Source organism: Beta vulgaris, chromosome 1 (genome assembly GCF_026745355.1).
Source record: "Beta vulgaris subsp. vulgaris cultivar EL10 chromosome 1, EL10.2, whole genome shotgun sequence".
NCBI lineage: Eukaryota > Viridiplantae > Streptophyta > Magnoliopsida > Caryophyllales > Amaranthaceae > Beta > Beta vulgaris.
The window spans coordinates 16,434,804-16,462,256 of NC_079202.1; the positions used below are offsets into that span (position 1 = coordinate 16,434,804).

At 37.9% G+C, this 27,453-nt stretch overlaps 2 protein-coding genes across 4 annotated transcripts; one reads left to right on the top strand and one right to left on the bottom strand.

Annotated features, from left to right (window-relative positions):
* Positions 1 to 1,031: 1,031 nt before the first annotated feature.
* LOC104905876 (protein EARLY STARVATION 1, chloroplastic) lies at positions 1,032 to 8,809 on the top strand. 2 transcript variants are annotated; one of them, XM_010694518.4, is made up of 11 exons: positions 1,032 to 1,785; positions 3,949 to 4,025; positions 4,193 to 4,386; positions 4,843 to 4,882; positions 6,360 to 6,441; positions 6,581 to 6,658; positions 6,742 to 6,867; positions 7,464 to 7,585; positions 7,856 to 7,895; positions 8,014 to 8,091; positions 8,435 to 8,809. In XM_010694518.4, the coding sequence occupies exons 1-11, from the start codon at positions 1,439 to 1,441 to the stop codon at positions 8,586 to 8,588; spliced, it is 1,338 nt and encodes a 445-aa protein (XP_010692820.1). In that variant the 5' UTR covers positions 1,032 to 1,438; the 3' UTR covers positions 8,589 to 8,809. The 2 variants fall into 2 exon arrangements, with proteins under 2 accessions (XP_010692820.1, XP_010692821.1); XM_010694519.4 differs by having other exon boundaries at positions 1,034 to 1,785; positions 8,017 to 8,091.
* A 333-nt stretch (positions 8,810 to 9,142) lies between these two features.
* On the bottom strand, positions 9,143 to 19,939 carry LOC104905875 (hypothetical protein). 2 transcript variants are annotated; one of them, XM_048645942.2, is made up of 11 exons: positions 19,481 to 19,939; positions 19,338 to 19,379; positions 19,130 to 19,220; positions 18,534 to 18,610; positions 16,948 to 17,036; positions 16,657 to 16,828; positions 16,100 to 16,281; positions 14,645 to 14,824; positions 10,791 to 10,893; positions 10,207 to 10,538; positions 9,143 to 10,127 (listed from the first exon to the last, which is right to left on the bottom strand). In XM_048645942.2, the coding sequence occupies exons 1-11, from the start codon at positions 19,658 to 19,660 to the stop codon at positions 9,674 to 9,676; spliced, it is 1,902 nt and encodes a 633-aa protein (XP_048501899.1). In that variant the 5' UTR covers positions 19,661 to 19,939; the 3' UTR covers positions 9,143 to 9,673. The 2 variants fall into 2 exon arrangements, with proteins under 2 accessions (XP_048501899.1, XP_010692819.1); XM_010694517.4 differs by lacking the exon at positions 14,645 to 14,824 and having other exon boundaries at positions 19,481 to 19,937.
* Between the last annotated feature and the right edge of the window lie 7,514 nt (positions 19,940 to 27,453).

Consider the following 27,453-nt stretch of genomic DNA (forward strand, 5'->3'; position numbering starts at 1 on the left):
CAATATACCCTCAATGTTTCAACAATTCACCATATACCCCTGACATTTCATTTTTGCGCACCAAATACCCTTTTTTTAACGTCCGTTATTTCTCCGTTAGCTTTATTTTCGATTTTGCCATTATTAATCCTAAATCCTAATTCTAATCTAACGCTAACCCTAATCTAACCCTTAAACCTAAACCCTCACCCTAAACCCTAACCTACCCAGCCACCACCCCTCCACCCTGCAGCCGCCACCCCTCTCCTGCAGCCGCCACCCCTCTACCCACCCACTACCGCCACCCCCCGTAACCCACAGCTGCCCCCTCACCCATCCCGCAACCATCCACCCCTCCCTCACCCCACGCAGCTTTCACACCCTTTCCCCCCACCCCTGTAGGATTTCGCACCCTTCTCCCACCCCGTCAGTTTTCGCACCATTTCCCCACCACCGTCGGTTTTCGAACCCATTCCCCTGCTCCCGTCGGTTTTCGAACTCATTCCTACTCCCGTCGGTTTTCCACCCTTTCCCCCACCCCGTCAGTTTTCGAACCCATTCCCCCTGCTCTCGTCGGTTTTCGCACCCTTCCCCCACCCTGCGGTTTTCGTACTCTTTCTGCCCACCCTTGTTGATTTTCGCGCAATTTGATCAGAGAGAGAGATGCGCGTGGGTGGCGAGGGATTATTGTTGTGCGGGTAGTGGCGGGGTGCGTGGGGGATGGCGGCTGCGGGAGTGGGGGAGGGGGGAGCTGCTGGGGTTTAGGGGTAGGATTAGGGTTAGATTAGGTTAAGTTTAATTAGGATTAGGGTTAATGATGGCAAAATTGTAAATAAAGCTAACTGTGGGTTAACGGCAGTTAGGCAAAAGGGTATCTGGTGCACGTTTTCGAAAACTCAAGGGTATACGGTGCATTTCTGAAACATTGAGGGTATATTATGAATTTTTTGATTTATCGAGGGTATTTGGTGAAATATTGCCTCACAGTCTCACTCGTAGAAGAACCACCGATATCGTCATTTACCACTTATAGGCTATATGCCTCTCTCTCTCTTTTTCTGTCAGCGGCGTGAAATGTGACTCAATAGAATGTCTCGAAACGCAGAGGCTGCCTCTCCTTTATTTTCTCTGTTTTTGCTCCCCTTTTTATTCTCCTTATATTCGCTCTTCTCTTTTCTATTTAAACCCTTCTTAACACTTATTCACACTCTCTCTTCCTCTCCTTCTCTCTTAGCTCATTTTCTACTCCAAAACTAGTTAACTTCACCATTTCTCTCTCTCACTTTTCAAACTTAGGGTTTCTGAAGATCGACATTGTTCTAAAACGTTAATGGAATTTTGATTTATACTATCAACTCAATAATTTTGATTTTAATCTGTTTTTCTTTCTTTGATTCAAATGGAATTTCAATCAGCTATACGAGAGAGATAATCAAACAGAGAAGTAAATTCGACATTAATGGCGGCAAGTTCCGCCGGTGGATTTACGACGCCATTTTTAAGTATCAAGCTTCAAAGTCTACACGACGACGTTTCGTTCCTTCGACTCCATTGCCGGAGCTTCGAGCTCTCCGCAACTGGTGAACTTCGGCGTCACCGGAGGTTTTTCTCCGGCATCGGCAACGGTGAAGATGAAAAAGTAGGAGAGAGAGTACAACGATTAGGCGGCTGCTGCTGCTCTTCAGACTCAGTCGTTCCGAAGAAAAGGCGCGAACAATGGCGGCGGTTTGATCCGAAGAAGGATTCAAGTATAGCTCGTAGAGTTCGTAGTCAAGCTTTGCCTTCTTTGCCTTTTACTTCTCCTACGTAAGTCTCCTCAATTTTATTCCTTTGTTTTTTCTTTTTTGTGAATTTTTGTTTGTTGTAATCAACCTTCTTTTGTGTTTCGCTGGATTTTAAAGTTTGGAATATTCTCAAATTAATTTCTACTTTTTTTTTGTTGTATCTTTTGATTGTGACTTTACTTCGTTGCTTCTCCCGCGTTTTCGCTTTTTATTTGTCACCTGTAAGATGCAATAATTTTATTTTAAAAATAATTATCCATTCTATTGGATGAATTATTCGTTTTGAGTTTAGTTTTTGAATTACATTGGACGAATTGCTGCGAGATACAGTAACTTTTATATTTATGGAGTATTGATTTGTTTATCTGGAGAATGAGATGAGCTCATATATCTGCGAAAATTGTGTTTATTTGCTCGCTGAAATGGAGTGCCGAATAGGATATGTTTTGGTTTTTGGACTCATGCGGATGTCGTAGTCTTGATAGGGAAGTTGAGCTAACTCAAGTTTCATGATACTACAGTTAAGGAGATGGTCTTGGGAAGGGTATGGTTTCTGATTTTTTATTACTGAGTGCTCAAGTGTGGTAATCAAAGCTGGAGTGTTTCAATTGCATCAATTTTTGTTTGTAGAAAATTGAGATGGTGTGTTGCGAAAGCGAATTTAAGCTGGTTCTGCTCATTCAGAAGCGAGCAGCATCAGAATTCGTCAATAATGCGAGGTTTTTTATTGTCCCTTGCGATTTAATCAAATGTGATTAGTTTGGGAATATGTACTTGGTGAGTGATGAACCAGTGTGTGAGAGTACAGAGTTAGTTTAATTGTTTGGACAAGAAAAAGAAACAAACCATCACCTAGTGTTATATTATGAGGATCCTATTCCTTCCTATGGTAGGGAGTAGGGACTGCTGGTGAGAAATTATTAGATGTCGATGACATGATTTTTTCGCCAAAATCTGATCCGAAGAAGAAACTGAAGTTAAGTGGCACGTTCAATAACTTATATCGAAAGCTGGAAATTTTCGTAAATGATTGTTGCCTTCCCTGTGGAATATCGACAATGAATCTAAGAAAAAAAAGTTGGATTATTATGCAGAGTTCTTACAATTGTTGCATGTTTGATACCTGTATAGTTGTATAAGTGTCATCAGGTTAGCACTCTAAATCTGTTAAGTTAGTGGGAAATGAGTTGGTAATCCAGATATGTCATAATGTGTTCTGTATCAGCAGTAATAATCTGAAGCTGTTAAGTTTGTAGGCAGTGAGTTATTTATCCAAAAGTATATCTTTTGGTGCTAAAAGATACATGCCTGACATTATTGTTACTCATAATTTTTAGTATTTTTGAAGTACATATATATGTAATAATATGATATAGAGAAATTCAGAAAATCACAACTGTTTTATAGTAATATGATCATATTCCTAATGCAATTCATGTTTTTCTTATAAGACTACCGTCATAGTGTCATACTATAATATCTTATATCTGCAAATCTAATAATAACTCAAACTATAAGAAAAAATATGTATAAGCATGTGATATCGATCTTATATTACAGGATATTTCGAGCTCTTTTCAATTGTATAAATATTATAATAATTAAATTGAAACATGTAGCAAAAGTTCTCATGACATGACTTACTATCAGATTCTCATGTAGCTTATTGATAGTCAAATTTTACTTTTCTCTTATGATTAACATCATATGTCTATCTTAATCATTATTAAACTCTTTATTTTTTATTCCTATGTTATTTTTATGACATGACATACGTATGGTGGCACTGTCTAAACTCTCAGTTCATCTATTATAGATAGACAAATTTTGCTCAACATCAGCATGACTCGGTCAATTTTTGTGACATATTCCGGTGGGGGAAATAAAAGTTAAGGTTTTGGATAACTAAGAGTGGTGATAATATCTTCCAAGAACCAGGATAATAATTGTTTAGTTATGACAGAGATGGCAGAGAAGATGATACTCTGCTTCTTGAGCATAATTGTTATGTTAGTTTATATGTCCCCCTTCCTCAAAAAGCTTCCTTCTCGTTGTGTACTATCCCCCTGTTTAAATATGAATGATTTTTTCACCGTTTAGTTAGAAATCATATCTAACAAAAGCAACAAATTAATTACAATTAAGAGCCGCTCCAAGTTCCTAATGGTCCTACCTTTCATTGCAGAGTTCGCTTTCATTCTAAACCCCGTTGCACTCCACGTAACCCTGGTCCACAATCTCGTGACACACCGCCCAAGAGAGGTATCTGTTGGTGTATACCTTAGTACTGATAAAAAAAATTAAGATGGTTCCAGAACTAATTTATGTAGGCTGGAATGGGGTTAATATATTTGGGAATTAGATAATATTGCATGCCAAAGTAATTCATAATTGTTCTCAACATGTATTGTTTTCTGTTTCAATCCTAGACACTGGTATCGCAAATGAGAAAGATTGGGGCATCAACTTGGTAAATGAAAACTTGAATGAAGCCGGCATCAATGAAGATGGAAGTACCTGGTACCGTGAAAGTGGTGACGAGCTTGGGGAAAATGGGTATAGATGTCGATGGACAAGGATGGGTGGTCAGTCCCAAGATGGCACTTCTGAATGGAAAGAAACGGTATAGACTATTGTTTTGTGTCATTGGATCCTTTAGAAGCTAATTGCTAATATAGCACTTCTAATTTTGTGAATGAAGAACTTGATTTGCCAAATACTCCTTCTGTCCCCTAATTATGTTCACACGCGGGTTTGACACAAAGATGAACAGTAATAATAGAAGTAGAAAAAAGTATTTGGAAGTGAATACTGAGAGTAAAATAAAATTAAGGAAAAGTGTTGGATGAAAAGAGACATTATTATCTGTATTGTGTCCCACTAACATTAGAAAACATAAAAGGAAAGTATGAAGAAAATTCAGGGATGGAGGGAGTATGTTTTAATTGGTGAAGATCCTGATGGTTAATGTCGGTAGCTATGAAGCCAATAAGAGACTTGTAAGCTTATCATTATTTTAAAACCTCACTAGCATCTCCTAAGTGGATGCTTTTAATGGATTTGTTGATCTCATTGGCAGTGGTGGGAGAAAAGTGACTGGACTGGATATAAAGAGCTAGGTACACATTTCACCCTTTAAAATCATGTGCTCTCTTTTCCTTTTCATTCATAAGTCATCTTGCTGATATTTACGTACCTGCAAGTCTGGTATATGTAGCGAGTCTGACTGAGAATTTGCTGTCCACAACTCGAATGGATTGGGTGGTTTGGGAAGAGCAAAAATCATCTCTTATTGGAATTTATAATCATATAATTCTATTTTGTTTTATATGCTACTACTTGATTTGTCCTGTTTTAAATTGCTTTTAGGTCTTTATTCTGTTGCAACAGCAAGACATACTGAATTGAATGTAAACTAGGTGCTGAGTTTGTGCTTATAAATCTGAGCAACTAAACACCAGAATATCCTAGCTTGGATCTGTTTTTCATAGGTTTTAGGAGGTCTAGATTCATGTGGGCAGAATTTAACCAGTTAATAGTACTACTGACACTGCTCCTAAATATCTATAGAGATTGTGGATGGCCAATTAAAGCATCTCTAGTGGGTGGGAAAAGCAGCATATCCTGTTTTCTTCCTCCCCCATGTCAATTTTAAGTCCTAGTTGTTTTGAGGATTATTACACTTGCTGGCTTTCTGGACTTCCACACTAAATTAATTCCTACACCATGTAATTGGACTATCTTTTCTCGCCAAAACCTTATAAATATAGCGGGCGAGTCCTAGTGTAGTGTGTTTTAGAGAACTAGAAAATAATTTACAGATAATAGTATTTAAATTTGTTGGCAATGATTTGAATTCAAGAATTTGTTAAGAGAAACAGGAAGTAAATAATGGAGCAGATTTGCACTATTTTCCTGCAACCTGTCTACCAGTTATAATCAAGGTGTATATGTTGTTTTATAACACAACATGTCAGCCAAGAATTGGCTTTTCAGCTCGTTGAACTTAAAAGATTGGTAAGCATCTGATGATATGGGCCATGCAAATTGCTGGTGCAGAGCTGATATGGCTGATACAAGGCCGACATGGGCTGATGAAAAGTCAATATGACGTGTGGTTTTCTTAGAAATCAGGTTGAGTAAATTGTGATCCTGTACCGCAGTTAAGCGTGTTCCTATAATGCACGTACATTACTATGATCATGATCACAACCGCATGCATATTAAAACCTTGTTTGTAGTATTTGCTTGCTATAGATTGGTTAGGTAACAGTACATCTAGGCTTTTGATGCTGTCACCTGTATCCTTGTCTGTACATGGTGTGATTACTCTCTGTCTTGTTAATATGGGTTCTGCTCAATGCTGGTTGCAGACTTGTAGTTTGTCTGTGTTTGTGTGCATAATTCTCAGACACTCTCTTCCAGTTGATGTGTGATTTTGAGTCCGTAGTTACCCTTTTTCTCTGGAATAAGGTCGTCTTTATAGTTTATACTGGTCTTTACATCTGGATTTGTCCTATGTCTGAGTCCTTTGCGCCATCTAGCTTGGGAATCTAAACCTTCATTTGGGTTCTCTCATTTTGGCGTATATAACAGGTGTTGAGAAATCTGGAAGGAATGCTGAGGGAGATTCATGGTGGGAAACATGGCAAGAAATGCTGCACCAAGATGAGTGGAGGTGGGAAATTTCTTCCTGGTTTGCCTACAAATTGGAGTCTTAGCACATCTTAAATTTGACCATTTTCAATGTCTTTCTTGAGTTTTTATATGATTATTTGCTTGTTGAATAGGGAGTGATGCTATCTTCTTTTATGCAGTAATATAGCTCGGATAGAGAGGAGTGCTCAGAAACAGGCTAAATCTGGCTCTGAAAATGCTGGATGGTATGAAAAATGGTAAGAAAAATTGCCAAGAGATGTCTAGTTATGATTAGTTATGGTTACAATCATTAAGCTTCTTATCTATGGATTGCCTTCAGGTGGGAGAAATATGATGCTAAAGGCTGGACAGAGAAAGGGGCACACAAATATGGCCGGTTGAATGAACAGTCATGGTGGGAAAAGTGGGGAGAGCATTACGATGGAAGAGGATCTGTCTTAAAATGGTTACAACTAATCTTTGCTATTTTTTTTCTTGTCTGAAAGGGGAAACTGTTTTCCTGGAAGCATAACAAAGAAATAAGAAACACATTTTGTTTTCTGGGGGAAATTGTCGTTGCAAATGCTCTCTATGGTACACCATAAAACATAAGCATCTAAGATGTTATTTTTACATGTAGATGAATCATAATACCTGCTAATGGGTTTCTGATTAGTAGATGTTGTATCAACCCACAATAGCATATGTAAAACAGAAATTCGCTTACACTTTAAGCTGCTTGCTTTTTTATTCATCAGTCACTAGATCTAAGGACGTTGGTCCCTGTCACCTTGTACTGCTCTGTGGTAATTGGTATTCTTGCAAAATAATTAATGGGTGCATCTAATTAAACTGGGTAAATTCAATTAGCTAGCTGTGAATAGCGGGGAGTATGGAACAATTTCTTGATCCTTAATCTACAAAATAAGAGCTGGTGATCTTAATAGATTTTCCTATCATGTTGGGAGGGCATGTTTGTTGCCTGTTCATGTTTAACTTGTCTGCTTTGGAACTTTGCTGTCAAGTATGAACAAGAATAATGTATCCTTATTCCTTTCGCAGGACGGATAAGTGGGCCGAGACAGAACTTGGAACTAAATGGGGAGACAAGTGGGAGGAGAAATTTTTCGCTGGCATTGGTTCACGCCAAGGAGAAACATGGCATGTATCTCCCAGTGGTGAACGTATGTGACATAATTTTCCCCTTGACATTCACGATTTCAGATCCTTGTAAATGGAAAAACTAAAGGGATACATCTGATGTTAAATGCTCATCATCGTGGTGCACAAAATGACTTCTTAATTGATAGGCTTATGTTAATGTCTTAATCAAGTCTATTATTGTTTATCCTATCTTGTGATCAATCATTTGATTCTGTATTAAAATTGTGAACTGTTTATATGTTTGCGTGAGTTGCAATTGAAGTGTATTTTTTTTTTTTTTTTATATGCAGGTTGGTCTAGGACTTGGGGAGAAGAGCATTTTGGAAATGGGTATGTAATTTGAACTGAGTTGTTTCTCTTTGCTTAAGACTTTGGTTGAAAATAATAAGCTGCATTCAAGGCTATATTAATGATACTATTTCATGCAATATGCATCTTCTTTTGTCAGCAGCAAGGTACACAAGTATGGCAAGAGCACAACAGGAGAGAGCTGGGATATAGTGGTAGTTGAAGAAACATACTACGAGTAAGACCATGCTTTTTTTACTAAACGTGTTCACTTGAAAATTTCATATTGGGTTGTGTTGGTTTTAACGAAAATCTTTGAACAGTTCTTTTTTATAAGAATGTGGAAAATTCAGGTTTTTAGCTTTATTTTTCCTTTGTTTGGTTCCTTGCTAGAGAAGTGAGAGAAAAGAATAAAGAAAGAGGGGGTGGGATTTGGGAAGGAGAGGAGGAATGTGATTGTCAGTATCTTAGGGAGCAAAATGTAGCACTCTTTAGAAAAGAATATCACAATTTAATGTGAACTCTATTTTTATCTGTTATTTTTTGGTTGTGTTGAAAAACTAATTGTTCTGCTTGTAAAGGGCTGATCCTCATTATGGATGGGCGGATGTTGTGGGAGATTCAACGCAGCTGCTTTCAATCGAACCACAAGAGAGACCTCCAGGCGTTTATCCAAATCCGCCACCACCACCACCGCCCATTGACGATGCTTCAGATTTGTCACCTTCCTCATGATGAAGCAAAACATTTTTCCTAGTTAGTTGGGATATATTTGATTCTAGTTAGTCTGATACGTGTAATTTGTTGTCCTGATTGTAACGGAATTGCATAGAATTTGATTCTAATAAGTTTGATGTGTGATTCACTGTCGCTGTTTTTCCTAGGGGTGAAATTCACTGCCCTGGTTGTAATGGAATTGCATATCATTCTTCTATGATTGAATTATTCTTTTTCCAGTGATTTCCTCTTAGATCAGAAAGGGTACAATCAGCTTTATATGTCATCAATTAAGGATGAATACTATATGGGAATGAATTCCTGGGCTATTGTGAGGTAATATTTATTTATTTTTAAAGCATCTTTTACTTCCAATATTTATTTTCCTCATTGATCACAAAGATTGTAGTTTTGAGTTATGTCTCTGTACTTCTGTAGTACTCATACATCATTTTTCTAGGATAAGAATAATGTATCTAATTGGAAACTTGCAGTGGCTTTGACAATTTTATAATTTATTGTCCCAACCTGAGTGTGAACTGAAACAAATTTTTGAGTAAAGCTAGAAAAAGTAGTCGACAAAAACCAGAAATGCCTTCATTGAGGAGGACTATCTATCAAGATAAGTCATGTCAGCCAAAAAGGCATCTTACTTTTAAATGCCAATTGACATGCTTGTTAAGTTTGCTAAGTAGTTTATCTGATAACTAAACTAGATTAAAACTATATATGGCAATGTTATCGGAATGGACAAAATTAGTCCAAAAAGAAAAGTTGACGAATTTGCGACTACAAAGACAAATCTATCTAAACTTGTGATAAGAGGCAACTGTATCTAATTTGGACCCCATCAAGAAGGGCAGTTTTAGATTTGTACCAGGGAGACTGTCTCCAGTTTTGTATAGGGATTTCTGCATCTGACATATTGCAGCGATTTGCACATCCTCAATGAGCCTTTTAAAGTTGTGAGCCTTCTTATGATTGCTTTAACTTTGTACAAATTCTGACATGAAGGCTAGACCTTACAACTTCATTTCCCAATGACTCAAGCATCTGTGCTATACCAGAAGCCAAGGAGGGATCTCTCCGAAGGGCAAAATTGTCTAATCTGATAGCATATCTTCTAATTCAGGTTCTTCTGTTGACATTCCATCATAATCCAACATGGTCTCATTCGCTGGCTGTCTCTCTTGGAGAAGCATCTCCCCATCACTATCTGGTTCTGCCCAATCTATATAATCATCAGGATCATGATATTGGTCATGATCGTCGGTCTCTTCTCCTTCTTTCCTGGCAGGATCCTTCCCCATCCCATATTTCCGAAGATTTGCATCTCTCAATGCCCGAACCTCGGAATTTTCACAGATGCATGCAGCTGGATTCTCATGGAACTCACCTCTACCTGGTCTTACCTCATTCGGCAAACCCATAAACCCTCTCTGATAAGAATGGGCCTTGGAGGAAAACTCTTCCCAAGTCATGTTACCTTTGTTCAGAAAGAGCTTATATAGTTTCTTAGCATTGGGACGAATAGTGGGCTTATGACCAAAATACCTCCTGAAATAACAGATGCCAACATATTAGTAGCTATGTCTCAATTTTCCACCAAAACTATGACCATAAGACAGAAAATCACCTTCGTCCTGCCAGCATCTTTGCCATATTTCCGTTGTTGTTGGTGACAAAGACATCACTTTCATCACAAACAATGAAATCAAGCGCTGCCATGCGAGAAGAAAATCCGGAAAATGATTCTAGCTCTTCTTTGCTGGCTATTGTATCCTTGGAATGGAAATTGGGGAAGAGTGACTTCAATGGAGCTAAAGTTTCATCTCCCCTATATACTTCACCAGATGCAACATATATATGAACATCTTTGCCATAACCTAAAGCCCTCAACATCAACCCAACTTCTTCTGGAGTGAGTGGGCATCTCCCTTGCCTCCTTGCCTTATCTGGATTGCTTCCCTGCATAGGATTGGGCAATCAGTTCTGTTACAGAACTTCTATATGTATACTTCCCATTTTAACCATGCCAGTGAATAGCCAGCCTAAAAACTATAATAAATATCATAAGAATCTCGTAACAAAGGTTGACAAAAGACACTAAGTTGGCTACTGTCTTCGGGCAGTCAAATTGAAAGTCAAACTGCATATGGGAGTAGAAGTCACTTTTAAGCCACGAGTAACACAACACATTTGAAAGCCCAGAACTCTTACATGTAAGGTTTTCCACCTCTTCCTTATAGCCCCCAGTTCTTTTCTTTCCTTGTCCCCTCCGCCATAGTAGCATCCTGAGAATGCAAGCATATCAGGTTCAAACCTGCAGCAGAATTCGATAATTGATCACATTGTCCATCAAGTATATTACACAATTAAAATCATAAACTTCTGAAAGCAAAACTATCTCATGGGAACTACTATCATCATTCACCAATAAAAATAACCAGGAGAGATTTAACATGTTATATGAAATCCAAACACATCAAGACAAAAAGCTGACCGCCATTCCAGAATGTTTTCTGCCGAAAGTTCTAAATGGCATGTTGAGACTTCGGCCACAATTGTTCTCGCCACTAGGATAACATAGATAAGCAAGCTTGACAAGTTCTTGGCGGAAAGAACTATAGAAGGTTGGCTCTCAAAACATCAATGTGAGAAGATGTTTGTGCCTTAGAGAGCCGATAAGCATCCATCTTCAGTCTTTGCACTATCTCATAATGACTATGCAGCAAAAATCAAGCTAAAGACAAATTATTGAACATTCCGGAGGCTAATGACACTATTCGTCCACTCTACTGCCGTACTGAGTCACATTCCCTATGCAACAAAGGCACGAAAATGGTTCCTTATAGCATAGAAATCCGTTATATTAAGTGGTAAAACCAAGAGTTATCTGATTCTGATGTCCCAGAACTCTAGAGAATTAAACCTAGTATGCTTCAAATAAAAAACCCTTCACCATAGATGTCCATATTGGAAACAAGAAACGCAAAATAATTACACATTAGAATGTTGCTGTTATTTAGAAGTTAAGACTCGGCTGGATCAGATCCTCCTTCAGCAGCGTTTGAAGCATCAATGAAAAGACGAAGGAGAAATTTAGAGCTTTTGACTTCTCCCTCCAAATCGTCTACCTACAACCAAGAATTATCAACTAATTGTATCTTCTCAAGATATAAATGAATTTTCACCATTTAACAAACGGATTACTACATTCAAATAAGTGTAGTAATTTGTAATAAACATGTTACTAATTTGATCTTCTACGCACTACAACTGTAATATGAATTCTGGTGCGAGTTTATATAAGTCACGGGGAAGAAAAGATTTTCTTAATTCTTTCCTCATTTACAAATATCGGTAATAAGGAAAGTTCTACATTGCCAAAAAGAAACACATATACATGTGTAAAAAGAGGAAACTCAAAATTAAAAATATAAACTGATGACTAAATCGATTTTCAAACAATTATAAAAGAAAGATCTACAGTAATTCTTACAGTTGCAATAACAGTTTCAAATAACATGTATTAACAAACCATAAGAGAATTAAGAAACTTGGAGGATAGTCATTTTTTTTTTGGGGAGCTCACAATCAATTGGAATAATAAATAATTAAAGTGATAAACATACATCATTAGATAATATCAATTTATAATTTATTTTTAATTGACGCACTACTCACCAAAATATGCCTAAAAACCTTAATTACCCAATGAAATCAAATTGAACTACACTTCATAGAATACGACTGTAAAATATATGTATTTTAAAATAAATAAATAAATAACCTAGATCATTGTTTACAAGAAGAGTTGTTGAATTATCTAACAAATACAAAATAACATATCCTACCTTGACATAATCCTTTCTGGAAAACATTACTCTTTACACTAGAGCAATGCAAATAAAAAACCATAATGCTCATAGATATTCACCATAAATATTACACTCTTAAGTTAGTTCTTTAACACTTATTGATGTTACTATTAATATTTATATAATGTCGCGTGCATATAGTGCTAGTTTAAGATAAAGCTAAGTCAGTACATATCTTCACTTTCCTAGGAGCAACATCATACACCAAGCCAATTAACATATTAATATGTGGCAGCTTGTTAGATAGCGTGCCTGATAAGTAATATGTTTCAGTCATAAATGAAGTATTAGTACGTAACATGTACCTTAAGAATGTGGTTCAAGGGATATCAAATAACAATGGTAAGCTTTATTGGACAAAGGTATCTGTTACATTAAAAGGGTCCAAGGCTCCAAGCTTTTACTTACAAGAAGAAGATTAATTTGGTGACAAGGCAGATTCCTTTACTTGTCCTCCTATGTATTTCGATCTTCAATCAACTGCTCAAACTTTCAAACTAATCGTAAAATTTATACTTTGATACTTTTATAATCATTCCTCCTGATTAATGTTGGATTCATTGGTAATGATGATAAACATGATTTCAAATAACTATAAATTTGTTTTTGAAGAGGTACACGGTATAAAATAACTATAATGTGGGAGAAAATATACGACTTACTATATTCAGAATCAAAGGTGGAAAGAATAACTATTTGAAATAAATCATTTGATTCGGAGATTTCTTTAATATATATATATATATATATATATATATATATATATATATATATATATATATATATATATATATATATATATATATATATATATATATATATATATAATGAACATCCCCTAGATTGTCAATATAAGACTTCTACCATTTTGTCACTTAAAAAGGACATGCAATTACCACCATCTCTATCCTAATTACTCTCAATCACCCATTCCACACTTCAATTTGGGTATCAACCACTATCTCCAATCACATATGTTTTTCTCTTTCGTATATAAAATTACCTACCATCACCAACCAAATCTCCTTTTACTCTCTCCTCAATATTAAATTACCCACTTTTTCGAATCACTTACACTCTTTCTCTCTTTTCAATATAATATTACTTACTATTTTCAATCACATCTACCATCAACAGTTTAGCCACCAAAAAACAAACCCTCATATAATGTGGAAAACACAATCTGCAAATTGATAAGGGATTGAAGGAATACTATCCGGACATTCCAAAGTAACCTTCCTGTCTCCTTACCAACTCAAAGGTAATAATTCAAAATATTAATTATTGTGTTTTTTCTTTCCCCATCACAACAACTACTTCCTCCGTTTCATAATACTCGCTACACTTTCCATTGTGGGAAGTTTCTACACTTCTTTTTTGGGCAATAAACTCTCTCTATCTCTCTCCTCTCACATGGGTCCCTTTTCTTTTTACTCTGTACCTTTTTCTTCTCCAAAAATTGCCTAGAGTCCGTGAATTGAGAAGTGTAATGAGTAATATGAAATGGACGAAGTGTTATTCACTCTCTATCCACTCCTACCTCATTTTATCTACACTCAACAATTACGTATAGAACTTGTGCCAAACCAAACTAGGAATTTTATTCTGCGGGATGGAGGGAACCTAAACATTTACAATATTTTAGTTGAGAAAATGTAGGAAGGATCGGGGGTCAAAATCCCTAAGCTTTTGCCATTCATCTTAAATGCTACATCAAAGATTATTAAAAATATAAGCCTAACATGTAAACCATTTTAAAAATCTTCGCATAACTATCTATGAAAGAGGAACATCTCCAAAGTGTAAAGTTCCCCCCTTTTAGATAGTTTCAAGTTATCGTGAAAGCATTTGCTACTACAAGAGTGTTGGGAGACCCAAGAATCTAAGAAAGTGGAAATCGCAAACTAGAAGGGAAAATGTCATATTTGGAACACTCCAATGTAGCAACATTAGGTCAATAAGAACCTAAGTTTTGTAAAGTGCAAGGCACTTTAAGGTGCAAAAGGTTTTCAAAGCATGAGGCAAAGGCAAGTACATGATGGACAATTTTGCAAAGAGCCATGTATATTGTTTAGTCTTCATCTTTTGCAAACAAACACTATTGTTCTCAAAGAATATGGTGGTTTTTAACAGAAAGGAAGGAGAACAACCGAAGAAAGAGGCAGATATGCCCTTGTAATTGTTCCTCAATACCTCGCACCTATGTTACTTCGACATGGATACGGGTGTCGTATCCAAGTAGGGATCGGAGGATCCGACACTCTACTCCAAAAGTATGGCCGATACAGGGATACGGTCAAAAGAGTGTCTTGACCATTTTTATAGACACGGGTATCGTATAAGTGTCGGAAAAAAAATCCACACGCCTTTTTTCTGTAAAAAAAAAAGTTGAAAAATTGTTAAAAAGTAGGTAGAATTTAAAATTATACCTTGAAAATTATTATAACTACAGAATAGAAGACATTTATTTTTCATATTGGTTTAATAAGTAAGAGTAAATGAGGGTCATGTTCCAATACACACTAGTTCCAACTTCCAATAGTCAAGTGTACATTTAATAAGTATTTATTTTGCTTTTATTAGTTTTTCTTTTCTTTATAACATTTCAAGTTTTAGTAGTATTTTTTTTAATAACCGTTTCCCACGTTTTGACCTTCCACCCTTTCACCTCCTATCTCTGTCTTTCATCTTCTTCAGTTCTCTTAATTCTCCCTCTCTTTGTCAATTTCATTCTTCGCATCGGATAACAATGGAGTCTACCTTCCAGTTTGAAATTGATCGAAAAGCAAAATCGCCATGGTAATTTTCCTAAGCTCGGTCTCCTCTCTTTCCAATTATATATATAGGGTTTGTTATCCGAGCCCTAGATCTGAATTTCTCCATTGCAATTTCAATGGGCTTTTCTTTATTCTCTTTTTCTCTTCTGATTGGGTGATTTCGACACTTCTCTTCCGACACTTTTTTGATACTTGACTCGGACACTTCTTCCAGCCGTGTCGAGCGTCGTGTCGTGTCGGGTAGACACGCGACACCCAAGGTGAAAGAGGGTGTCGAAGTAACATAGCCTCGCACGCCTCAGTTGTGCCACATTGTCCTAGTTATGCCTAGGATACTACCTCACTGTGCCACGTGCCTAAACCAACCTATGCCAAAACTTTACAACCAAAAATCACAAATGTCACGTAGTCTAGAGATGGTAAATTGGCCGCTTATACAGGTTTGGCTCGAGTTATATTTGTATGCCGAGTCATTCCCATTGCAACACATTCCCTAATGATGCCTTCTGTAACATGTATCAGTCTCAATGTCGCTACAGTTTGGTTCGGATAGATATTCAGGTCTATTATCAATTAGTTTCTAGTGGAATATAGATCAATTTCAGTCACATTAGATTCCGAGTAAAAAGAATTTAAGTCATGTTACTCTAAGTTCAGATCTATGCTTGTCCGGTTTTGGGTACAGTTCAGGGCTTCGTGCTGGGTTGGTTGGGGTCATGATTTGATCAAAACTATTTCCATCCATTTAAAGAAACACTCTGAACTGTTCAACCAAAAAGGTCACTTGTTATCCAGGTATTCTAAGATCACATGACCACAAGAGTTACAGTATTTGTTCAAAAAAAAGATACCCTGGGTACAGTGACTCTACCTTAAATGGAGAGCAATGTAATGCTTACTCATGGCCCTCATCCTCTGTATCAACGATTTACCCATTTCTAGTATTGGACTAGTGAACTTCAAAGCATGGTAATTAACCCTGCATCTTAGCTTTTGAAGATCAGTCTCCAGCCGATTTGCAAGCCTATAATCAAACTTGGTAAGCCGGACTGCCTGCCATTGACGAAGATGAACAAGAATTAGCACCAAAGTCATGATGTTCTCCATAAGCCAGGTAGACAAGAAGAAAACAACGTTTCAGCAATCAAATTGCAAATATATCTCTATTTTGCTGAGCTTATGCTTAGAAAGTATACTATATACGCTGGATATCAACTTATTTGTGACCATCAAAAGCAAAAGATAGTGTAGATTGTAGAATTATAATATCTGCATACAAAGTTATTATGGACACCTAAAGTGGAGGCATACGATATGTCAATATTTTTGAAGATCCATTATTTACAGAAGGAAAGTATGACAATGACAAGCTCTAAGAAACTGAGTAAGTTCTAATTAGAAATAAGTCAAAATATATTGAAGACTTACATGCCTTTTCAATATCACAGGTAAAACTCGCTTTTCATAACATCTTTCATTGCACTTTCTTGGAACACGCATGGTTGTGACTTTTGGTCCATTTGGGAGTTCTTTCAGGATATTCACATCATTTGATAGGAAGGACATGAACCGATCAATGTCAAAGATGTCCTCAAAATTACTGCAAGCACATGACCATATACAGCACATCAACACAACATTCGTTTAGGCAAAGTGAAGTAGATGTGCCAGAAGTTTATTCATAAAAGATATGTCATCAGTAAAAATAAAAATAAAAACCTCGCATCTTTCCAATAAGATCTCTGATCCAACTTCGGCACAATAAGGGTGGCATTTAGAATGCGAGCTGCAACAACAGCATCAATTATCTGGCAAAAGTTGCATGTATCAATTTCCAGTAGCTCAAAGTCAATCAATTGTAATTCTCAAAAAATGGCAGTTCACCACACCCTAATAAATAACTACCTTGCTTAAAAAAAATTAAAACTACTACCTTTACAAAATATTATGCTAACCCCTATATTTCTTATAACAGATTAAATAGAAATAAAAAAAACAAATTATACATTTAGATTCGTATCTAGAAAACTTCAAATTGTATTATAGACGGACAAATTTGACCACAAAAATTGTGCATGTCAAACGAGGGGGGAGTAATAGTTTGCTGAGGAAGGACAATGCATTATTACAATAAGATTATGGCATAAACTGATTACCTGCTATACTAGTAACATTTTTTTTTTTTTTGAAAGAATCACTGATGATGACAATACATGCAGTGGAGGTAGGGCTCCTAATCATAATTTCAAAATTTTAACAATAGTACAACTGTACAAGTGTGCCATTCACAATGCATTGACAATGTCACAGAATTAAAGTACCCAATTACAATACCAGAGCTTGGACTTCTCAGTTCTCTAGAGTCCATTCTTATTGCATCCAGATTGATCTATACATCTGGAGTTTTGGAAAATCCCTAAACACCTATTAAACTACCCCAGACAAAAAGCAAAATCTTTAATGTGCATTTGTACTTTCTCCATTTCACAGTGGTCGCAACACTTATACTAATGATTGCCTATGCATAACTTTGACCATTGGTATCTTCAATCATCTATTGATTAACATAGATGACGTTTATCCAACAACATTTGTTTTTTTTGTATTATACTCCCTCCGTCCTCTATTAGTTTACCCCTTTCTTTTGCACAGAATTTTAGGAGGAATAGTATTGTGGGGCATACAAAGAGAGAGAAAAGATTATTTATACTTAAAGTTGAATACATGTGTGATGAAAAGTTTGTGGTCCCATTCCAAAAACAGCAAAAAAAGAAAGGGGTAAACTAATAAGGGACACCCTTAAAAGGAATACGGGTAAACTAATAGAGGACGGAGGGAGTACAAGTTAAGAAAAATTCTGGTCAACGTTAGTATGCAAATAACACAATAGTAAAAAATGTTGCAACTATTGTGAAATGGGGGAAGTACATGCTAAATCTGTGGAAAAGCATAATTGATATAACTCCTAGCTATGTTTCACAAAATACTAGAAAAAGGTTCAAGACATTATGCATATCAAGTAAAATGTCAGCACAGTAATCATGCACTCCATGATGCCATTTCAGTTCAAGAAGCAGTTTTTAAGCAAGCAGAGTAAAACTTCAAAACAAAGAACAAGGTTACCAGGGCCACAAGTAGAGCACCAAACATCAGAGTTCTGGCAGAGACTACTAAAGAGCTTAATCCTAAAAGCAGCCAATAAACTTCAAAAGACGAGCTCGTAAACTAAAACATCTGGCTAAACATGAAATCAACTAAGCACAATAAAAAGATCACTCAATACAGACAAAGTATAAGAAAAATACCCCTGTTCTCTGTTGGTTCAAGCCTCCACTTGTTGCGATCATCAAATAACGATTTCGACGTGTGACGATATCAGCTTCTGAGAATAGGAAAGAAATCACAGATTCAAACAAATAAAAATGAGTCTTCGATCCTCTGAAATGTCACAAAATTAAGATTAGACAAGCATACACAAGCAACAAAACTTCTACCAAAAAAGAAAACTAAATTTAGCAGTATATACATAGCATGTCCAATTACTTGTATATATTTTCACCTCACAAGGCACTAGACATCTATGTCAATGAGCGCATCGAGATTACTGAATCTGGAAACATACTCACAGCTATTAACACAAAAATAGTTGCACTTTTACCATCACAAAAGATTTCATCAAAGATGCAGATGTTCATCAATAGGCGTCTCTTATATCAAAAAGATGAAGCAAGCAAACAAGAATTTATCAGCAACGCAGCTGATAATCGGAAATTCGGAACTACTATTTACGGCTACTTCAATAGATATTTCAAGATATACGAATACCTTTTCACATAAGAGATACTTATAGAGACTGAATTCACCAACAGTAAATTAAATAATAATAAGAGAAGATTCATACTGAGGAATTTGCTGCTGGCATTGCTACAACCGTTGAAGAATTCCGAGTCCTTCGACTTCCAAATATCATACTTAGATTTACCTCCACTGGCCTATAACCAAATCAGATAACAACATAAAACAAAAATTAGATCCAAGAAACGCCTAAATATCACAAGAACTTAAAAAAAACCACAAAAATCAACGGAAAGATGAATAAATGCCCTAACCGGAACAGAAGAGATTGAAACTCCGATCGAAGCATCATTTTCCTAAACAAGCAAACAATAAAACGAAATCACTCAAAATCCTACAAAAAACGAAACACAAATTGCATTTGCAGTTGGAAACAAGGAGAGGAGAGAGAAATTACAGAAGACGAAAAGGCGCTGCTGGCGTCCCGATGATGAAGGAGGCGAGAAGGACGCGGAGCGATAAGAGAGAGAAGGAAAAAGCAGAGCAAGAAAAATCCGAAAATGGCGGTCAAGGAAGGGAGACACAAGCGAAACTGGCGGCCATTGTTGATGTGCTGACGACGCCGCGGATTCGCCATCTTCTTGGCGCCAAAAAAGCTCTAAAAATCAGTGGTGTTCTCTCTCTAAAAATCAGTGGTTTCTCTCTCTAAAAAATCAGTGAAATGAAGCTTTGGAGGAAAGAGAAAAATGGAGAATTGAAATAGCGATCTCGGAGGGAGGGAGGGTGCTTTATTTGTAGTAGTATTTGGTAGAAGAGAGAAATGGGTGGGTTCGATGACGACAAATTGATTCTCTCGTTTAGGACGATTCTTAGTGTCTGTTTCTTTCGTCTGTTTCTTTCTAGCAATTAGCAAATCACTGTAAGAATGTCTACTATGGCCCTCTTTTTGTGCAACTCTGCAAGTGCAACGCATTCTCCTCCATTTTTTTTAAAAAAATCGTACTTTTTAGTTTTTTTTTAGAGGAGATCCAAAATTAGAAGGATTAATTGATAAGAATAATTTCACCTTTATGCAGTCTTTTGAAAATGGTCTAAATTCTTCTTAATATGAAAATAAGCCCAATATATGGGCATATTTGTTAAAAATAGGTCATTACCTGTTGGTGACTTGCAAATATAGGTTTGATACTCTAATCATATAATTAAAACTAATTTAATTATTTAATACCTTAATTATGTACTTGAGAACTAATTTGATTAGCCAAAAAAAAACTAAAGCACTACCCTCCCCCCCCCTTCAACCATCACGCAACCTCCACCCACCGAAAGCCTCCCCTACCCTCCAACCACCATCGTGCTGCCCATACCACAAGCAGCCTTCCCCTCCCTCTTCCTCTCCAGAACCCATCCCCTGCCACACCATCACCCCACATCACATCACACAACCGCACTACTATCAACCACCATGAAACCTCCGCACAATCTGTCATGCCACCCCAATTCAAAATCCCAAGATGGGAGGCGTGGCATCAGCAAGAAGAAGAGATAGAGATCAATGACAACAAAGAATGGTTATGGGACGGTGGCAGCACCACCAGACGTGGGAGAGAAGTCATGAACAACAACAGCCGAACAACATCAGCAATGATGGCACCCACCAATTTATAATATTACGAACACTAGAATAAGGAACTAGAAATGACCATGCGCAAGAGAGGAGTAGGGTGCGTCAGCAGCGCCGATGAGAGTAGACAATTCCCGGCGACTAAGGAAATGGCGACAGAGGTGGGTCATCAGGCATGGGAAGGGGGGATGCGAGGCAGTTAAGGAGAACCGTGGATAGAGAGGATTTGGGGTTTTGTTTTTCAATTGATTCTATTTGATTATGAATCAAACAATAGAAGGATTGAAAGAATCTTGGTGCTATGGATGATGAATTGCAACTGAAGTAGCTTTTACTAATGAAGTCACGAAGAAGAGGGGAAGAAAGACACGAGACGGGAGAGGGGAGGGTCACAGGCTCTCAGGCAGAGGGCGTAGGGGGTGTTCACAGGGAAGTGGGGAGGGGACAGTATGTTCGTAGGCGACAGGGTTGAAGTGCTCACAGAGGGGTAGGGACTAGGGAGGGGAGTGGGTGCTCCGTGCTCGCAGGTGGGTGGTAGGGGTGTTGGTGATTATAGATGGGTGGTGAGGAGGAGGAAGAGATAAAGGGAGGGAAAGGTTAGAGAAGGAAAGAGAAAGGTGTTGGTAGTTTGTTGGGTGGTTTATGGAGGTGGCTTTTGGAGGTGGGTTGGAGACTTGGAGGGTTAACATTTTATTTATTGAATTGATAACTGCTTTTGAAAAATAAATAAGAGTCAACATGTAATTTTTTACTGGTCAATCAGGTAACTTGTTGAAATGGCCCAATTTGAGAAGACATAGATCTTAGGTGGGATTATTCCCAAATTACTGAAAGGTTGGACTTTTATGAGAAGACCGCCCAAAGGTGGGATTATTCCTATCAATTTTTTCAAATTGAAATTACTAATACTATAAGTTGATTTTTGTTTTTCTTCTACTTTTCTATGTTTTTATTTTAATACTAGAGTCAAAACTTAGATTTTGAAAAATATGTGTGGAATTTTAGAAAGCTCGAGACAAAACGTAGAAATTAATTATACACAACGGTATAACGTATAAAAACCCTAAATCCTACATTTATTGAGATACATATTTTATATAGTAATATAATATATTTTTAATTAATTATTATTATTTTAATGACATGTTGTTTTCATTGAATGCTCATACATCATAAACCAAATTGGTAATTATTTTTAATATAAAAATATTAATTTATTGAATAATAGAATCTTAAAATTGTATTACATTGAAATAACATCATTTATACGTACTATACTTTTTTCATGCCAATGTGAGCTTTCAAATTCGTTATGTTGAGATATATTCATTAGATTTGCAATGTTGACAAGATATAGATTGCATAATATCAATGTAAACGTATTTTTTATTATAATATTGCTTCAGAGTGATAAAGAGTATACTAGAGACAAAATATAAATAGAAAAATATTGATATTAGGGTAAACTAATAAATAAATGTACAATAAGTAAATACATGAATCAACAAATAGATCGATCAATTGCCTAGTAAAAAATAATAAGAAAGTACAGAATCAATGCCATGACTCCATGACACCAAATCCTTGTCTAGAGGAACAACTTACCATTACCATATTTGAAAATTGTTCCTTAGCTTCCATAAAAAAACTTATGAGCATACCAGTGTTTCCAAGTTTCTTCAATAACTTAAACTTAAAGACATCCTAATATTTAAGTTCCTTCAATAGCTTCAAACTTTAGCATCAAGGTTGGATTCATCGAATCTCTATTGCTTTATGCAATCTCGAATCTATTGATTAAACCTTTCAACTTAAGTCGATATTATGTCTGTTGGGCCCAAAGGCATATTGGGCTCAAACATTAGCCCCACACACGATGTGAGAAGGAGGATAACTCCGGATTTACGTGTTATGTGGAATGATCATACCGATTTCCCCTAAGGAATCGGGGTCCTTCTCGAGATGCCAGGATTGCAAGGGGATGATTGCTCGAGGTGTTTAGGGGATAATGAGTCCTCTGTACCTCGAGGGGAAATTGGATCCTATTCGAGGTGTCCATGGACTAATAACTCGAGGGTTTCCCCTTGGTTTGATACTGTGGGTTTTTACGGGTATCGACTTCGAGGGCCTTTAAGGGCATTGAGTGCTCGAAGTATCCTTCGCTCGATCAGGATGAAGTGTCTGTACTAGGTGTATATGTTTGGGTGTTGAGCTGGAATATAGTCCATATTACTAGGGGTGTTAAGTGAGCTGAGTGGGGTAGCTTCTGGACGCCAAGTGGCTTTCTTGGACGAGGATGGTCATTGGGCTTCGGTTCTGGGCCCAAATGAAGGTAGTAATGGACAAGGACCCCGACCTAAAGGGGAGGCGTTGAGCCGGCGAGGGGGTTGTCGTTTGAGTGGAGAGTCCAAACCATCTATATATAGAGGGGGGAGGGGGGCAAGTCACTTGTCTTGTTCCCCATTTCCTTTCTCTAGAGCTCTGCTATTGTTGAGAGGATTTTTTCGTTGTGTGTCCACAGAGAACTCGACGAGTACGCCTTATTAGTCTGATTTGTTGACTTTGAGGGCCTTCTACTTAAGGTATGACTTATGTTGTCTCTTTAGCTTCTTTCTTTTAATAATAAATGGACCATATCAGACCTGATTCTCCTTTCATAAGTATCAGAGAAGTCTTGTCTGGTTCGGAGACCCCCTCCCTTTCCCCTCGAGCCATTGTTTGATGGGGTGTTAATAAATGGGGTACCCGTAGTATCCGTAGCCCATGGATGTGCTGATTCTACGAGGATACTTAATGTCATTCCATTCTCGAGTGATGGAGCGGCAATAATATTCGTTGGGGGTGGAGATAAATAATTCCTCCTATACTGTCACCATTGTTCGACCTTGGGCCATTAGGAGTTTGATCGAAATGCAGCCCCCACTTTCTCACTTAATTTAGGTTGAATTGGTTTTAACAATCTTTCTCCTTTTGATGAATTAGAACGGATAGGGAAAACTGAAAATTTAACTATAGTTCTCAAGACACACTCAACGAACTATAGGATCTTGATACAACTAAACAAGACACACTCAATTTAGTCTATCAATCCTAAACAACTAAGACACACTCAAGTTGTAATAGGGGTTTTTGAGACACTCAAAGAATTTCACAAAGAAACACTTTTAAATTCAAACTCAAATATGAACTTCTCCTCATAAGCACTCCTTATATAACATATAGGAGAAGCAAAATGAAGCCTAAAAACCCTTGAAAATCGTCCACCTTTGGACAAGTTTTAGGAGTTACAAAACTCCTTGATTCAAGCCTCTTGATAAGCTCATTTAAGGGGCTGTTACAAGGGTTACAATCAGCAACTAAGGAGCCTAAGTAACTCTTAATTACATGTCTAACACAAGCATAATCATTAGCAAACACACATGCCTAATCATAAATTACTTTATGAGTAATCTCATGGTTTATTACAGCCCAAAAACAAAAGTAAATAGAAACCCAAACATAACTTGGGCTTTCTTTACAACCATACTTGAAAGCCAAAAAAAACTTGGGCCCTTCAATGTTGCACACCACTTTCAATCCACCATCCAAGTTAAGCAAGTAAAACACCCACAAAAGAAGCTAAACACGTCCAACTTCAAGCAGCAGCTCCTTGGGCCTTTAATCGACATCCCATGTAATGCAACACTTGGATTCGGACCTAAAACGTGTCCAAATTAAGTGTTTGACCATTTTTTCCGTAAGTTGAGAATGTGAACTTATTGATGGACCTATTAAAGTCCACGAAATGAGCCAAATTGACCGAATTATGGCTATTAGAAATATAAGTATCAACATTAATAGTTCTAATTCCTCATATAATGCATATGATTTTCTTCTGGACCTTGGACTTGCATCAGAGTTATTTAGATCATCTTCTCGATAACCATGTTGTTAGTATCATGGAGAATGACAACGAGGATAGATCTCTCAAGGCCACTACCAGCAGCGAGGATCGACCGATCAAGGGCAAGGGAATCACCCATTATTATGTTTGAGGACCTTTCAAACAATATCTGGCGGAGAATCCATTAGGTTCTTCATCCCTACATGTTATACTGCCCCGAGCCTAGCAAGTTTGTTTGTACTCCTCCAACGAGTTGTATAGCCATTAATAAAGCCTACTTCGAGCTTGGGCAATGATTCCCAATCTATTCGTATTATCGTCGTCGTACTTATGGCATTGCTCTCTCTAAGTTGATGCTTAATAGTGTAGGTTTAATGGTGGGTTTCTAGCCATCTGCGATATGATGAACGTGACCCCATCCATGAGGCTATGGAGAAACTTGATGAAGTTGGTGGTGATGTGCTCTAAGAGCCATGGATAAGGTTGGTATAGTTTCCAGGCTCGCCTTCAATATAAGATAGTCGACACTATGCCATCAAATCAGCAAACCTTTCAAACAAAGTTTCTCTCTGTATCAAGGCAAGCAATGGAACTTCTCTGTTGTCCCTCGACTCAAGGGCCCAAGTATGGCTATGAATAGGTCGGTGCCACAAATGACGGAGGAGGAAGTCTTGGTGGCGATATACTGCCAAACTGTTGCCAAGGCTGTTAACGGGGACAATATGAGGGTCGCTTCCTACTGGCTTCCTAAGTCGAAGGCCCTCAGTGACGAACACTTCCACTTAGCCGTTGGACTGGCCAACTTACCCCAAGGGTAGGGCCATTAATCGATGGAGTCTTTTGAAACCTCTATATTTATTTTTATGTTCAAATGTTTGATTCTATACTCGAGCAGTTATTGCTCGTCAACAACTCGATGAGACTATGCATAAGAGGTTGGCGGCTAACCAATTGATGCAAGAAAAGATTCATCATAAGATCGCGAGCGGAGACGCCAAGGCCCCTTGTTCCCCTAAGGTTTGCCCACAATTTTCTTAGCCATTATTATTATTATTTTTGTATCTGGGGTTGCTTTACTTTGCTATTGGGTACAAGACCCGACGAAGTATAGACGTCCTTGAGCCTCTTATGCTGCCACCATTTTGGCTCCATAGGATCATGAGAGAAAGAGGAGCGAGAGTCATTGAGGAGCCTGTTTCTCGATAGGGACACGGGTCCTCTAGATATCGCCAGGACCACGATGGTGTTCCTAGTCCAGTGGCGGAGAAGGGGAGCAGAGTGAGGAGGTGAGGGACGGACATGAAAGTTTTTATGGACTAATTAGCGTTAATGACTAACGGAGTTAACTATCGTTAGTCATTAAGAGCATTTGGATGTATTTTTTAGAAAGTCAGGGGTATATGGTGAATTCAGAAAAAACTTAGGATATCTAGTGAATAAATTTTTTTGTCATGGGTATTTGGTGAAAAAACGATATATTTTTGTTCGATATATTTGTTACTCGATCTAACTGCTTTCATGGCCTTTGAGTTATCTGAGGAGCCTTACTTGATTGTGGGGGCTCCTGATGAGTTGGTCCGCGTGTCCCATACACAACCTTCATCATTCTGGCCTGAGTCACTCTTCCAAATGGGCCAATCCCTAGCCGAGGCCCATGAGGGGTGTTAGTGCTACCTCAAAATTTGCGCCTCCCTATTTTCTTATAAGTATGAGAGGATTTGTTTCTTTTCATCATAATTCTTTCATTCCTTCTGTACTTTCTGAGATTTTTGCCTTTTCTGCAAACTCGAACCACCATGTCTCACAGGTTGATAACTTCGGAGGCCCTTCGAACGGCCAAACGTCGGCAGCTGGCTAACACCAGCTCGAGCGGTGCCCCTCCTTCTTTAGGGGTACTAGACCCCTCGACGGCCACTTTGACTGACAAGGACTTCAAAGAGGATTGCTTTGCTTCCTTTGGCCCCCAAGGCCCCAACCCAGGTCTCTCTCCCTGTTGCTATTAAACAGGAGGAGATAAAGCCTGAGGTGATATAGATAAGAGAGCGTTAGTGCGTAGCCTTCATTCTGCTAGCAAAGGTTAAGAAGTCACTCGACATCAAAAAAGTTCAGGGATAACCCGTATTCTGATTTTTTTCAGAGAGAAGGAAGCTGGCGAGGACCCAGTTTAAGAGTACCCCAGGTATGGATGAAAAAAAGGAAGAGGATCGAATATCCCAAGTTACATGTGCCAAAGGCACTCCCACTTCTTATTACTCTTTTCGTTTACTTTTTCTAACATTTCTAGTACCAACTAATTAAATTAGGCGACGAGAGGGACCCTATGTTGCTTCCACTACCATCGACGAGAGAAACACAGACCTCTTGAAAGAGGTCAAAAGTCGAGGAACCTTCCTCATCAGCCTCTCTTGCTCCCTTTAGTAACCTTTGGAGGGCAGACTTGTCGGAAAGGTTCGATAGGGCCTCCTGCTCATTAATGACTCTGGTCGATGAGTAGACGTCTGACCTCGGTAAACTTAGAGCTCGAGTCCCTAAAGGTGACCCTCGTTGAGGTGTGGTATTTCACATTTTCTTCCAATTCTTTACCTGAGTACTTTCTTATTCTTTCTGCCTCGTTTGTCTTTTCTCACACCTTTCGATCAGGGTTGCGATGGTCCGTCGTCCTCAAGGTGAAGACTCAACTATCGAGGCATTGAGGAAGTTGGGCTATCGTCACGAGGATGAGAACCACCGGCTCAACTATTAGATCTGGATCGCGGAGCTGAAGCTCTTTGAGGCTAAGGTAGCCATCAAGAAGGACCAACTGTCCTTCGACCAAAAGACGGTCGAGTTCGTGGACGCCATAAAGGTTCTTACCAATCAGCGAGACTCGTCCAGCAAGAGGCGTGGTAAGCCTTAAAGAAGTGCCGGAAGGATACGACTCAAG

Bases quoted from the DNA above. Each gene is read 5' to 3' on its own strand.
- LOC104905876 (XM_010694518.4), top strand. From the start codon at position 1,439: ATGGCGGCAAGTTCCGCCGGTGGATTTACGACGCCATTTTTAAGTATC. The intron at 4,883-6,359 runs GTACACATTTCA...CGTATATAACAG, and splicing joins GACTGGATATAAAGAGCTAG to GTGTTGAGAAATCTGGAAGG. The intron at 6,442-6,580 runs GTGGGAAATTTC...TCTTTTATGCAG, and splicing joins CTGCACCAAGATGAGTGGAG to TAATATAGCTCGGATAGAGA.
- LOC104905875 (XM_048645942.2), bottom strand. From the start codon at position 19,660: ATGGCGAATCCGCGGCGTCGTCAGCACATCAACAATGGCCGCCAGTTT. The intron at 19,221-19,337 runs GTTAGGGCATTT...ATTTGGTTATAG, and splicing joins TTTCAATCTCTTCTGTTCCG to GCCAGTGGAGGTAAATCTAA. The intron at 10,128-10,206 runs GTGATTTTCTGT...CTGTTATTTCAG, and splicing joins AAGATGCTGGCAGGACGAAG to GAGGTATTTTGGTCATAAGC.